The 15,836-nt window shown below is 41.8% G+C and overlaps 1 protein-coding gene across 2 annotated transcripts in view; it reads left to right on the top strand.

Annotated features, from left to right (window-relative positions):
- ATF6B (activating transcription factor 6 beta) overlaps window positions 1-6,685 on the top strand; it is a 76,625-nt gene extending 69,940 nt beyond the window's left edge. For both annotated transcript variants that reach the window (XM_040323057.1, XM_040323056.1), the window contains exon 17: window positions 4,319-6,685. In XM_040323057.1, the coding sequence (XP_040178991.1) occupies window positions 4,319-4,527 (209 nt within the window). In that variant the 3' untranslated portion in view covers window positions 4,528-6,685. The remainder of the gene's footprint in view (window positions 1-4,318) is intronic.
- The last annotated feature ends 9,151 nt before the right edge of the window (window positions 6,686-15,836 follow it).

The following is a 15,836-nucleotide window of genomic DNA, read 5'->3' as shown; positions in this document are numbered from 1 at the left end:
TATTTTTTCAATACACCTACTGATTTGGCTGAAGTCTGCAGCTTGGAATCCTGTTGCTCTCTGCTCCTATAGTCTATCCCATCTTAAAAGTCTTCCTTAGTTCCTCTATACTGGTACTATTCCCAGTCTTTAGTTCTTTAGAGTGGTTGGAACCTCAAAGACTTTCATGGTTTTTCCACTGTTCCAAGTCTTCCTCTACAGAAATTGAAACCACCCAGCAAAACCGTGTGACACTTGATGCCACTAGAGACATTTTTCTTTCTACTTTTTCACAAAGTGGTTTTCTTTGTGGTCATCACCTGTGTTTGAACTGGTGCCCTATCCTGCAAGGAAATTTTTCTTGTTTTGCTTAGGGACAAGGTAGTGTTGAGGCCGAGGACTTGTTTCTGCTTTTCACCTAAACAAGGACATTGTTCCTCTGTCCAACTCCATTTAAAACAAAGGAAATTTCCCTTTGGATATGGTTTGTACTGTGTGCTGCAAATGTCTGTCTCTCAGCTGTTGCTTCTTTCATGAAGTCTTAAGCCTCGTACACACAATCCGATTGTTGGCCAACTGAGCGTCTGATTTTTGTCTTAAGGGCGTGTGCCTGGATCTTGTATTGCATACTAATGGTACACAAATGTCGGGCAACAAACACAAACGTAGTGACGCACTACAAGGAATTTAAGCTCTTGAGCGCCACCCTTTGGGCCCCTTCTGGTAATTTTGTGTTTGGCAAGCATTGATTCTGAGCATGCGTGTTTATACTTTCAACTTTTGTGTGACAGATTTGTTTACTGACCATCAGAAAATCTGACAACTAACCGTCCTCCAAACATTTACTAGCATATCATCCAACATTTGTTGGCCGAAAGTTGGACAATTGTCAACAGGGGCGTACCAACGGTCAGATTGTCTGTCAACAGACAATCCCCTGCCAACAATTGTATCGTGGCTTTATTCTCTTTTTGCCATCCCTGAAGGATCAAAATTGTGCTCCAGCAACTGTTTCTGAGATTTGCAAAGCTGCCATATGATCTTCTTTTTGCATCTTTTCCACATTCTACCAGGTGGATCTTGAGCCTTAAAGCGGAGGTTCACCCTAAAAAACAAGTTTCTACCATGCCATCCAGCATACTAGCGTGAGCTACAGTATGCCTTTATTTTTATTTTTTTGCGCCATACTCACAGTTTAATCCATTAGTTTCGTTTCAGACTCCCCGCGGGGAGTAGGCGTTCCTATGAAGAGGGGAACATGATTGACGTCCGGCTATGGCGTGTCACGCTTCCCGAAAATAGCCGGAGTAGGACTCGGCTCTTCACGGCGCTATACGGCGCCTGTGCACAGACTAGGAGCTGACTGCGCAGGCGCCGTGAAGAGCCAAGTCTTATTTCGGCTAATTTCGGGAAGCGTGACACGCCATAGCCAGCCGTCAATCATGTTCCCCTCTTCATAGGAACGCCTACTCCCCGCGGGGAGTCTGAAACTTAACTAATGGATTAAACTGTGAGTACGGCGCAAAAAATAAAAATAAAGGCATACTGTAGCTCACTTTTTTTTTTTCTGTGTGTGCTATCTCGCGCCAAAAAAAATAATAAATAAATGAATATAAGCAGCTACCCAAAAATAATCAAAAGATTATAACATAGGAAATAAGTGGGGGATGGGTGCGCTATGAATTAATATTTATATAATAAGAAACTGTGCAAATATATAAATATGTGAAACACCTGTGAATAATGATAAATCTAACATTAAAGTCCATGTGCACTTGATTGAATATGAAATCAAGCCCAGATCCCCATAGTATGATACTTGGTATGAACTGGGCTTAAGTGAATCAGTCCAGTGATGGTGAATGAATATTACAAAAAGAAAAAGAAAAAACGTCCCAAAGTAAATCCTCAGGAAAAAACTGGAGAGAATAGTGCTTCCAATGTATTCCACCTTCACCATATAACCAGACACCCGAAGTGGATAAGTGAAATGGCTCCTTACCAGATGGATATGTCCCTTAGTTTGGTATCAAACAAGGAGACATAAATAGCTTAAAACAGGATCACTTTGTAGAGTCTGCTGTATCCTAGCAAGGATGTGAATACCAGTCTTGGACGTCCCAATATATAACATGAAAGACAGAATGGTGCCAATATAGTGTAGTAGGTTTATTAAAAATAAAAAGGCTTAACATAAAAGGAGCCAAATGGCCGCCTACCATAAGGAGTGCCTGTGACCCGGCACTGAGGCTGTATCGCGTAGGGTTGGTATGTCACAATGTATACCACAAGTGTATACCGCTGTTTCGACCTCTCGTCGGTGGAGCGTGCGTTCCACCTCAGCAATATCCGGAACCAGCGTTAGCAGGAAGTGACGTTTCGTGCGTGGTTGAGTGCCGCCCCGATATTGCTGAGGTGGAACGCACGCTCCACCGACGAGAGGTCGAAACAGCGGTATACACTTGTGGTATACATTGTGACATACCAACCCTACGCGATACAGCCTCAGTGCCGGGTCACAGGCACTCCTTATGGTAGGCGGCCATTTGGCTCCTTTTATGTTAAGCCTTTTTATTTTTAATAAACCTACTACACTATATTGGCACCATTCTGTCTTTCATGTTATATATTGGGACGTCCAAGACTGGTATTCACATCCTTGCTAGGATACAGCAGACTCTACAAAGTGATCCTGTTTTAAGCTATTTATGTCTCCTTGTTTGATACCAAACTAAGGGACATATCCATCTGGTAAGGAGCCATTTCACTTATCCACTTCGGGTGTCTGGTTATATGGTGAAGGTGGAATACATTGGAAGCACTATTCTCTCCAGTTTTTTCCTGAGGATTTACTTTGGGACGTTTTTTCTTTTTCTTTTTGTAATATTCATTCACCATCACTGGACTGATTCACTTGAGCCCAGTTCATACCAAGTATCATACTATGGGGATCTGGGCTTGATTTCATATTCAATCAAGTGCACATGGACTTTAATGTTAGATTTATCATTATTCACAGGTGTTTCACATATTTATATATTTGCACAGTTTCTTATTATATAAATATTAATTCATAGCGCACCCATCCCCCACTTATTTCATACTGTAGCTCACGCTAGTATGCTGGATGGCATGGTAGAGAATTTTTTTTTTTTTTTAGGGTGAAACCCCGGTTTAAGCTGGTGTTGGCTTTGGCATAAGATCCTTCAGATGGCTCTTTGTGCTACAGGCAGTCTCTATTTATCATGTTTTTTTCTTAAGCGTATTGGCATTTGTTTGCTGTGATGACCACCCCACAATTAGTCTGATTTTGGACCCTCAGAAAGTGAAAGACTTCCTGTATCCCTCAATGGACTAGCAGAAAATAGAATATTTGTACTCACCATAAAAGCTGTTTGATGGTTCTCATGTATCCTGCTATAGCTTGAGGTAGTTGGTCACATTCAACTGGATTTATCCTATAATGTTTTGTAGCTCCTCCAAGCCACAGTTTTGGAAAGGTGGTTTGGAGAAACTACAAAACTCATTCAACATTACAGAATAAGTCCAGCTGAATGTGACCAACTACTACTAGCTCACCATAAAATACTTTTCTTCAGATCCAGGTTCCACTTCTCTCTGTTTACGATGATTATGTCAGTCAGGTGTGCCCTGTTCTCTTTTAGACTATAAGTATAACCCAAAAATGAAAGATTTTGTGTTCCACAGTGGACTCCAAGAAATCGATTATACAGTGAGCTCAAAATTCTACTATTGAGAGGCACAGCTTTATCTAGGACAGTGGTTGTCAACTTATGAGCTCAAGGGGGTCTCAGATGCGGCCCTGACCTCACCAAAGGGATGAATATAATGTTCAGTATACTGTATATAATACTTGGGAGGACTGTCAGACTGCAGATCTAATAGAGAAAATAAGTTTCAGAGAGCACAGGATACATTGTTGGCTCGGGATATGCTGCAGAAGACCATACCAAACTGGAAACATTACATGAGGCTAATAGAGATCAAAGCTATTACCCTAATCAATGTTCCCTCTACAGACTGCTGAGGTCCAAGGGCCATACATCAGATACGAAATGGCCGCAGGTTGGGCGACAGGGATCTAGGAGCTGCAATGCATAAAAATCAAGTTACCTGAACTACATAGGCCTATTCATTTGTATTCCTTTCTATTTTCCTCTTTTGCTTCCTATTGGGCTTGTGTGGAAAGTGTGTTGAATGCAGAGTTACATGGGTACTGGGTCTACTTTGAAATTCGGTGCCATGTGCAATTGGCACCCAGTGATATCTTGTTCTACTATCTAACTGAAGTGTCTTTTTACCCTTTCTGCCCATACAGACAGCGTGTACAACAACTCCCAAGGCTATGAGACCATGATGCAGATAGACTGTGAGGTTATGGACACCAGGGTCATCCAGATAAAGTCCTCTACAGTCCCTCCTTCTCTGCGCACACCTCACAGTCCTCCTCCACAGCAGGGGACTTCACGCGGGAACCTTTCACTTTATTTACAGGACCAAACGTCACCGAATGATGGGCAGAACTGAGCTTGGGGGGGCAGAATTAAGCTTAAAAGGGCAGAACACAAGCGCTTAACACTTTTTTACAGAAACATGGAAATGTAAATATAATTATATGTATATAAGAGGATCTAGCCATGTGTGAGAGTGATTGAGAGGTTTTCTTACATCTGCAAGACTGTGTAGCTTTGGGATAGCTTTTCTAGCGGAAAAGTGCCAGGGGCAAAAATACATAATGCAGCTTTTTTTTTTCTTACTAGGCTGTAGCTGTATCAGGACGCTGCCTTTGTAAATTGGATTCGAGGGAACACTAGACAGTTGTGAGTGTGTAAATAAGAAAATATATTATGCTTATTTAGTGAGATGCTACAAAGAGCAGTGTTGTGCTCTGGATTGAAATTGCGATGATGTATGGGCAGGCTGCTTATACAGATTGTCTTCTGTACAAACAGCCTGTTGGATTTTCCCTGCTCCATCACGGCACTGGGTATAGTCCGCAGCACTGATCAGTGTATTCTGATGGCGGGGATGTCTCCAGAATACAATAGATTGGTAGTGAGGATTCCTCCATCCATATTGAGTGTGATGATGAAACCCTCACCCGTATTACCAGTACCAGCCTATCATTACAGCATTCCATAAAAAGTCTGATTAGTTGGTCTGGGAGACAGAACATTGCTTTTTGTCGTTTTAAAAGCTATACAGGCTTGTTTATCAAAGCAGTAATCAATAGCAGCCAATTGTCTTTCAATATTGTTGGTTCAGCTTGGTGAAAACTGGTTGCCATAAGTTATTACGCTATAACTTTTAACACAGTTCTCTCTGTGCTGCCTTATTAGATAAGACTGTCTGTGTGAATGTATGTAGCGGCGGGTGATATCAAAAATTGGACTGTGGCTATAATACGAGACGTAATCTTGTATAATCCCCTATTAAATTACAGACATCCGGTTTGTAGAAGGCTTGCGTACCCCAGTATTAAATGATATCCTAACAAAAATGTCAAATTTTTCAGTTCATCAGTCTGTAGATCCGGTGGCTGCATTCGTTTTCATTTTGTAGGCTAAAAGAAAATTTTCTGCATATACAGAAAATACCTGTTAATCTTGCCAGAAATCCAAAGTTTTTGTAATTTCCTATGTAATAAATTAATATTTCAAACAAGCTATTTTTGAAAAACTATTACCCCTGCCCCATGTAATGCTGATGAGAGCCCTCTCCCAGGTTTGACTACCATTACTTTCTTAGTGGATAAAGTGGAGTGAGAGAGTATAGCCATCCTATCACAGGAAGGGTGTCACTGGCAGGATCACCAGGTAAAAATAGAAAAAACAAAAACCTGAATAAAGTAAATGAATGCAGCCACTATATCTAAGAACTGGTAAACTGCAATATATTACATTTTTTGTTCCTGAATTAAGAAGACTCTTTAAGCCTAGGCTCACGTGGATTGCAGTGTGGAAAGCGCCGTGATCTGTGCACGTCTTCCGCACCGCATTCCAGTCGCACTGCCCGTGCAATCTTCTGCAGGTGTCGATACAAAGTTAACAACACCTAAAATGCAGGACGCAAATGCAGTGCATTTGCCGGCACCTGATCACATGGTAATAAATGACTGTGCCATCTAGTTGCAGCGTGGCTCCAAAAAAGGTGCATGCACGTCTTTGGTTTGATGCAGGGCAATTTGAGCCCATTCAAAATGAATGTACTCAAATCTCACCAAACTGAATCGCATGTGAATTGCACAGGAATGCAGTGCAGTTCCTGTGTGATTCATGTGCGGTTCATAGTGTGAATCAAGGTATAATGTGAAAAAATAAATAGTCAAGAACATGCCCCAGACTGAATGGTGCAATTCTGTTTCCATGACCAGGTACAAATAAAGGAAAAACGCCTGTAAATAAAATGATTGCAGCCCCCACATCTGAGGGGCTGGTAAGCTGCAACATATTATAATTTTGGGTTTGGTTACGCTTTAAAGTGGGCTCTCTAGCATTAAAGAAGGAAACTCCAACAGTGGAAGTATAATGACTAGCAGCAGGCACTGCATCCTTAGTTGGGAGGTGGATCCAGCAAAGCGTCCATGAGTATTGACACCTACATTACATAGTTGTATAATCAACTATACTGAAAATGTTGTGTGAATAAAAATCATCCTCTAGTAGCCGAGGTCTAGAGAAAGACATCTAGAATTACCTGTTTTGTGAAAGAAGTGCACAATGTTGCTGCTACGTCACTTAGAGCTTTTTCAAACCAAAACGCAGGGTGGGAAACTGACGCTGCGGGCACGTTCCATGCAACACGTTCATAACGCACTGGCTGTTCATTCTGATGCGGGTGTCGATGTTTTCATAACGGCACCGAAAACACAAATCAAAGTGCATTTGCCTGCACTAGTTGGCATGGTAGAGCAATACCATGCGATCCGGTGCAGTGTGTTTTGTGCATGCATTACTTTTGGTGCGATCCAGTGCATTAAAAATAAAATGGGCTGAGATTTGCAGTGCACTAAATCACTTAGTAATTGCTATGGAACGCAGTTTGAACCGCCCCTTAAAGTGGATATTGCACAAAAGGCAAGCTCTACTTATTAGATCGGATCTCCCTCTCCATGTATAATCACTGCATAAAAGTGGACAAAAATTACCTATGAAAAAAAAAAGTACCTTAGTGTACTGGAGAGAGAAACCTTATTCATAGTCCTTCTAGCAAGATCCTAGGAATGCTGAGTATCCGAAATCTCCCATAATGAAGTCAGCACTGTTCTCTTATCATTGTGCTGTAAGTGCAGGGAGGGTCCACGATGCCCTGCACTCACAGGAAACAATTTGAATGACGCTAGGCGTCATTTAACCCGGAAGTAAAGTGGGCACTAGATGGGGATTTAAGATCCCATCCTGGAAATTCTATTTATTATATACTGTAATTCCTTTTTGTATTTTTTTTTAATACACTTTTTTTTATGGGAAAAATGATAGCTCTGTCCATATAACCCTACTATTTCCTTCCATTTAAGACTTTAGTATGCACATAGAATTGTAGAAATTCTGTTATTAACTTTCTGTAATTTTCCGTCTTTTACGGCCCCTTTCACACGGCTGTTCTGCTCACAGATCCCCTTCTGATGGAGCGGGTTCTGCTCCACAGATGAAACTCGAAAAAATTTAAATATCGTGCAAAAGTTCATTTATTACACTAATGCAACTTAAAAGGTGAAACTAATCTATGAGATAGACTCATTACATGCAAAGCACGATAGTTCAAGCCGTGATTTGTCATAATTGTGATGATTATGGCTTCCAGCTCATGAAAACCCCAAATCCACAATCCCAAAATTCTATATGAATTTTGATACTACATTTTGGAAATTTCTAAAGCTAATACAGGTGAAACTCAAAACATTTGAATATCCTGCAAAATAATTGTGATGATTATGGCTTACAGCTCAGGAAAACCCCAAATCTACAATCTCGAAAAATTAGAATATTACATGCAATCAATAAAACAAGGATTGTACATAGAACAATATCTGACCTCTGAAAAGTAGAAGCATGCATATGTACTCAGTACTTGGTTTGGGCCCCCTTTGCAGCAATTACTGCCTCAATGCGGCGTGGAATGGAAGCGATCAGCCTGTGGCACTGCTGAGGTGTTATGGAAGACCAGGATGCTTCAATAGCGGCCTTCAGCTCTTCTGCCTTGTTCGGTCTCTTGTCTCTCATCTTTCTCTTGGCAATGCCCAACAGATTCTCTATGGGGTTCCAGTCAGGCGAGTTTGCTGGCCAATCAAGCACAGTAATCCCACGGTCATTGAACCAGGTTTTGGTGCGTTTGGCAGCATGGCTAGGTGCCAAGTCCTGCTGGAATGTGACGTCAGCATCCCCATAGAGCTCGTCTGTGGAAGGAAGCATGAAGTGCTCCAAAATCTCCTGGTAGACGGCTGCGGTGACCCCGGACATAATGAAGCACAGTGGACCAACACCAGCAGATGGCATGGCTCCCCAAATCAACACAGACTGTGGAAACTTCACACTGGTCTTCAAGCATCTTGCAGTGTGTGCCTCTCCATTCTTCCTCCATACTCCGGCTCCTTGGTTTCCAAATGAGATGCAAAATTTACTCTCATCAGAAAAGAGGACTTTGGACCACTGAGAGAACAGACCAGGTCTGTATTTCTTTAGCCCAGGTAAGACGCTTCTGACGTTGTTTGTTCCGGAGGCTTGATAAGAGGAATACGACATTTGAAGCCCATGCCCAGGATCCGTCTGTGTGTGGTGGCTCTTGATGCAATGACTCCAGCCTCAGTCCACTCCTTGTGAAAGTCCCCAACACTTTTGAATGGCCTTTTCCTGACAATCCTCTCCAGGCTGTGGTCATCCCTGCTGCTTGTGCACATTTTTCTTCCACACTTTTCCCTTCCACATAACTTTCTATTAATGTGCTTTGATACAGCGCTTTGGGAACATCCAACTTCTTTTGCAATTACCTTTTGAGGCTTTCCCTCCTTATGGAGGGTGTCAATGATGGTTTTCTGCACAACTGTCAGGTCAGCAGTCTTTCCCATGATTGTGATTCCTACTGAACCAAACTGAGAGACCATTTAAAGGCTCAGGAACCCTTTGCAGGTGTTATGGCTTAATTAGCTGATTAGAGTGGGACACTTTGAGCCTAAAATATTGCACCTTTTCACAATATTCTACTTTTCTGAGATTGTGGATTTGGGGTTTTCATGAGCTGTAAGCCATAATCATCACAATTATGACAAATCACGGCTTGAACTATCTTGCTTTGCATGTAATGAGTCTATCTCATATATTAGTTTCACCTAAGTTCCATTCGTTAAATAAATGCACTTTTGCACGATATTCTAACTTTTCAAGTTTCACCTGTATGTGAAAGGGGCCTAAGGCTTGTGTACACAGGCTCATTAGGGACATGTAACATTTAATTCTGGCGTTATCACACACTAGGGAAGCCACGGTGTTGTGTGCCACTGCTCATAGACCTGAGTGGCTGTACTCGGGTAATCTGCGGTACTTGTGTACACTCCTGTATAGTGTACGGACGTATTCCTTATACACAGAATTTCTGAATTCTTAGAATATGTCCATATGCTATATGCACATAGCCCGTCTTGTCTATGGCCACTGTATGCAGCACCTGGGCTTCCATGGTGCATAAAAAAAGCCCAATTTTTATGTTATACATCCCTAATGTGCCAGTCTACATGGAGCCCTTAACTCTAACATTATGTCTCCACCTAACGGTGAGACATGTCTGACATTATCAAAGCCTATTTAGGTAAAGTCTGTTTTTGACATCATCCTTATCTTGCCTTATCATCCTTATTCACTTATATATATTTATACTCCTGTATATATGCGTGTATTTTATTTATATTAAGTTGTGTATATAAATAAAATGTGAACATGTATACATGCAGATATAAATATGACTATATATAGCTGTATGTTCATATATTTAATAAAAGTTGCTCCACTAAAGGGAAATTAAACTCTATCACACAGGGAAATTAAAAAATGATTGCCTTATTGCGATGGCATAAAGGGAACTGCAGTGTAATGTGATATAGTAAAGAGGCTCTCCATTCTTTCCACCTACTGAGGGGGCTTTTGAGTGATTTACATTTCTTGTGTATTAAAGCGGAAGTCAAGGTGCCAGGTTATGGACATAGTTTAGGGGAGAAACCGCTGGTATGTGCATGAAAAACCTTCACAATGTTTTCTAAAATCAGGTTACATAATCCTAGGAGGGGGGGTCACTACAGAGACTATGATTGGTAACGGGATATTGTCATCTGGGAGATTTGCTCTGTGTGACATAAGGTGCTGCTGGTGCTGTCAGTCAGCCTGCATTGGTGGAGGGAGGAGGCGGAGAATTGCTGATGTCATTTAAAGTTTGTAAAAAAAAAAAAAAAAGGGAGCCATGTGATGTGCTGAATCACGCACCACACTGCCCTCTACTGAAGTTGGCAGTGGAGAGCTGCCAGAGTGGTAAAACGCTCCGCCCACTCTCAGTTGCTGTGTGAATACAGCCTCAATGTGCCATGAATACCAGCGTACTGTGCATGCGCCATTGGCATCATCGGCTGGAGCTGATGTGAAGATCTACTTAACGGCGCAAGTTCATGCTGTTTTCAAAGTACCTACAGGTATGACTTATTAAAAGCTTACCTGTAGGGCAAACTATTGCTTTAAGAGTGCATTCTCAGTGCGCACGCCTTGCTGTGGAGTCAAGATGGCTGCTCTTTTATTTCAGTATCACCATTGAAGTCAATATAAACTGTAACCTAAATTGGGAATTAAATGTAGTGCCTTGCAAGAATGGTGGCTGCAGAGCAGAAATTAAAAGATAAGGATTGCTAAAGATTGGAAAAAATGCCTTGAAATCCACTTTAATTGACATCAGAACACAGGGGGCTGTGTAAAATTTGGAGCCATATTTGAGATCATTAGTGTTTTTTTTTTCTTTTATAAAACAAATGTTATTAGAACATTTAAGAAAAAAAAGTTTACGTAACTCTCACATAAAAGAAGAGGAGGGACTACCAGAATGAAAACTTCTCCCTATTAGATTGTAAGCTCCCAGAAGCAGGGCCCTTCTAACCCTCTTGTATTGGATTGGATTGTTGCTGTATTGTCTCCCATTTATTATATTGTAAAGTGCTGAACTAAATAAATAATGTATAATAATAATATAATACAGATTGAATAGGTAAAGGCAGCAGCTCCCTTAACAGCTAGCCTGTCCTGACATTGCGGATTTTTGGTCCAGGCTTAAATTTCATACAGCCCTCGGCTTTCCTGTGAAAGTCAATGTAACACTGACAAGCCCTTCACTGTGTCTGTAAAAAGAATTGAACTAATTTCTGGAGAACCTTTTTAGTATTTGTTGGAAGCAGTGTTGGTGTGCAGTAACCTCTAGCAATAAATCTGAAAGCAGATTTCATTCGCCAAGTCTTCTTTAATTGTTAAAGAGACAGTCCGTCCTCAAATAGTTGTTTCCTAACGGTTTCTGCATCTCTTGGGTATTCCGCCCTGTGCACATAGATTTTATGAAGGCTCCGCTTTTCTTATTAAACTTTTTGTATATATTATTGTATGAAGGATGCAACAGAAGGAATGCCCTAAATGGGGTAGGATGCTCTTAATTCTAAAGTGAAGGGCATTTTCCCAGATGGGAGTCCCCAAGAAACGTTAAGAGACTAAGGCAGCTCATACATACATAATTTGTTTTTGTTGGAAAAAAAAAAAAAAAATCTGATTTCCCCCATTCACACATTTGATGTGAAGGGGGAAATGCTCTTGCTGTGCTATTGTGTTCTGATGGTGGGGAGCCTTCCAGCTGTCAAAATGCAATGATCAGTGGTGATGGCTATAGCCGGTGGCAGTGATTGGCAAAAACTCCACAGTCTGGTTTTACACAAATTGAATGGTAGATCAACCAAGGTGTCCATATGTGGCCCAAAATTTGTCTGGTTCCTCCTGAACTGGCTAAATTGCGATCCATCTATGGCTGCCTTAAGGTGTTCTATGAATAGATACATTTTTTTTTAATATATATATTTATATATATATATATTGTTGTTGCCTGGCTGTTATTCTTACCTTCTGGCTTCCATACTTCCTGAGTCTCCAATCACAGAACTTGTATGCAGATCTGGTAAGTCAAAATAAAGCCAGAAGTCCTTATTTGAAATATATTCTGGGTCAGTGATTGATCGTCTTGAAGCCAGAGGGACAGCGTGACAGTCAGTCATCTAGCATTTTCAGAAGATGAGGTCAGGAATGGGCAGCCTCCATGTTTTTATTAAAATCTGATTCCTGATTGGTAGCTGAGGGTTTCCTCCCACCACCACTGTTTTCCATGCAATCAAAATGGTTTGTGTACTTGTTTTGGCAGGGTTATGTATATTTGTACATGAGATGTACCAGGAGATTGTTATATGAACTGAAGTGCTTTTCTAGGGATTTTTTATTTTATTTTATTGTATGAATGTGATAATTGTGTATGTGTGGGTGAGAGAATGTATAGCAGGGTACAGGATTCTGTTTTAGTTGCTGTCATTTCTTTGTATTTTGTTAAGTTGATGATTTTTATAATAAATATTGAGAAACAAAAAAAAATTGCCTCATTTTATTTATTTACCAAAGATCACAAGATTTTGTCTAACGTAAAGTGTGGTGTGTACTATGAGGTGAGGGAAAGAGTGGTACGCTGTGCTGTGATTTGATGGTGAGACTCTATGCTGTGCTGTAAGGTGATGGGAGAGATTCATATACTGTGCTGTGAAGTGATAGAGAGACTCGTATAGTGTGCTGTGAAGTGACAAACAGATGTGTATACTGTGGTTTGATGGTGAGACTCTATACTGTGCTGTGAGATGATGGTAGAGACCAATATGCTGTGAGGTGATGGGAGATTCATATACTGTGCTGTGGGATGACGGGAGAGGCTCATATATTGTGCTGTGAGGTGATGGGAGAGACTCTTATACTGTGTGTTGAGGTGATGGGAGAGACTTGTATATTGTGCTGTGAGGTGATGGTAGAGACTCGTATACTGTGTGTTGAGTTGATGGGAGAGACTCTTATACTGTGCTGTGAGGTGATGGGAGAGACTTGTATACTGTGCTGTGAGGTGATGGGAGAGACTCGTATGCTGTGAGGTGATGGGAGAGACTCGTATACTGTGAGGTGATGGGAGAGACTCGTATACTGTGCTGTGAGAGACTTGTATACTGTGCTGTGAGGTTATGGGAGAGACTTGTATACTGTGCTGTGAAGCAATGGAGAGATGTGTATTAGCCTAACACCCCCCGGTTCGGTTCACAGCAGAACATGCAAACAGGCAAAACATTTGTTCGAACACCGTTAAAGTCTATGGGACTCGAACGTGAAAAATCAAAAGTGCTAATTTTAAAGGTTAATATGCAAGTTATTGTCATAAAAAGTGTTTGGGGACCTGGGTCCTGCCCCAGGGGACATGTATCAATGCAAAAAAAGTTTTAAAAACTGACGTTTTTTCGTGAACCGTGATTTTAATAGTGTTTAAAGTGAAACAATAAAAGTTTTGTACTTGGGGGGGGGGGGGGGGGGGTCTATAGTATGCCTGTAAAGTATCGCATTTTCTCGTGTTTAGAAAAATCTCTGTGGCAAAATGACATTTCTAAAGCATTTAAAACTGCTCACGGCTATAATGAATTGTTGGGTCCCGCAATACAGATAAGTTATTGAAAAAAACGGCCCTTTGGGTCTGGTATGAATATTAAGGGGAACCCCGAACCAAAATAAAAAATAAATTGCTTGGGGGTCCCCCCATATTTTATACCAGGCCCTACAGGTCTGGTATGGATTTTAAGGGGAACCCCGTACCAAAAAAAAAATTCTGTGGGTTTCCCCCCAAAAAATCCATACCAGACCCTTATCCGAGCACGCAATCTGGCAGGCTGCAGGAAAAAAGGGGGGGCAAGAGAGCGCCCCCTCCCTCCTGAACCATACCAGGCCACATGCCCGCAACATGGGGAGGATGCTTTGGGGTCCAAAGCACCATGTCCTCATGTTGATGGGGACAAGGGCCTCATCCCCACAACCCTTGCCCGGTGGTTGTGGGGGTTTGTGGGCTTATCGGAATCTAGACCCCCAGATCCCGGTCCTCCCAATGTAAATTGGTAACGGGGTACATTGTACTCCTCCCATTTCACAAAAAAAACTGTCAAATTGTAGAAAACACAGGAAACAGCTTGGGACAAGTCCTTTATTAAAAAAGAAAAAAAATAATTCCAGCGACGTACATCCATTCTCGACCCAGGTTCCCGTCGAATGACACTACACCCGCCGTGACGGCTCTTAAATAGCTGAGGGCGAGGCCACTCGTGGTGTGCGTGGTTGACCCCGCCCCCTCTGACGCCACAGGGGTTATATATTGTGTTGTGATGGTAAAAGTCATATACTGTGCTGTAATGTGAAGGTGAAATGAGTATACTGTGATGTGATGGTGACATATGTAAACAATGCTATAATGTGATGGTGAGACCTGTATACTGTGATGTAATGGTGGGACTCATATACTGTGCTGTGAGGCTTGTATACTGTGATCATGATGATGTGATGGTCAGAGTTATATACTGTGCTGTAATGAAAATGATACTCGTATGCTGTGAACTGATGGTGAGAGCCACATACTGTGCTGTGAATTGAAGGTGAGACTCGTATACTGTGATGTGACAGTGACACTTGTATACTGTGCTGCGAGGTGATAGAGAGACTCTTATACTATGTTGTGGGTTGATGGGGACGCTTGTATACTGTGTTGTGAGGTGATGGAGAGACCTATGTATTGTATAATGAGTCTTTCATACAGTGAGCTCAGCACTCCATACCACTAATTTTACAAATCTTGAACGCACCATTTCTCTTCTCAATGACCGTAACAGAAATCGCTAATGTTGTGGAAAATGTCGGCTACCACCGACGGTCTACACCCTTCATTATTACCAGCCGTTCTATTTTTCCACTTAAAGCATGGCTCGTGGTAACCTCATTTATGATTTGAGTGTCTTCTCACATGCACCCTAGACCTCTAAGCGACTACACACGTGTGCATCCTTCGCCCACTGAAGATCATTAGTTAAATTTACCATGCAAATCGCTCTTTTTTTCCAACAGCACTTATCCATCTGAGCTCAGTTTGCTTTACTTTTTCCAGTAGCCTTCCTAAGGGATTTATGTCCCTATATCGTTTGGATGTCTTTAGAATGTGGTGACTGCAGCCCCGTCTATATTTTCTTCCTTTGGTTGTCAAATATATCTACCTGCTTTTTGTAGCAGACTTAGCATAAAATACAATCTAAGGGCCAGATTCACGTAGAATCGCGGAGGCGTAACGTATCGTATACGTTACACCGCCGCAAGTTTTCATCGCAAGTGCCTGATTCACAAAGCACTTGCGAGAAAACTTCCGCCGGCGTAAGCCCGCGTAATTCAAAGGGGCGTGTGCCATTTAAATTAGGAGCCCTTTCGCGCCGGACCTACTGCGCATGCTCCCTTTTGAATTTCCCACCGTGCTTTGCGCGAAGTGACATCATTTTTTCGAACGGCGACATGCGTAGCGTACTTCTGTATTCCCGGACGTCTTGCGCAAGACGGAAACATTTTTAAATTTCGACGCGGGAACGACGGCCATACTTTATACAGCACATACATGTGCTGTGTAAAGTTAGGGCACCTAAAACGATGACTAACTTTGCGACGGGAAACTAGACTAGCAGCGACGTAGCGAACGCGAAAAACCGTCGTGGATCGCCGTAACTACTA

Source organism: Rana temporaria, chromosome 9, assembly GCF_905171775.1.
Source record: "Rana temporaria chromosome 9, aRanTem1.1, whole genome shotgun sequence".
Lineage (NCBI taxonomy): Eukaryota > Metazoa > Chordata > Amphibia > Anura > Ranidae > Rana > Rana temporaria.
This window is presented reverse-complemented; position numbering and strand designations above follow the sequence as displayed.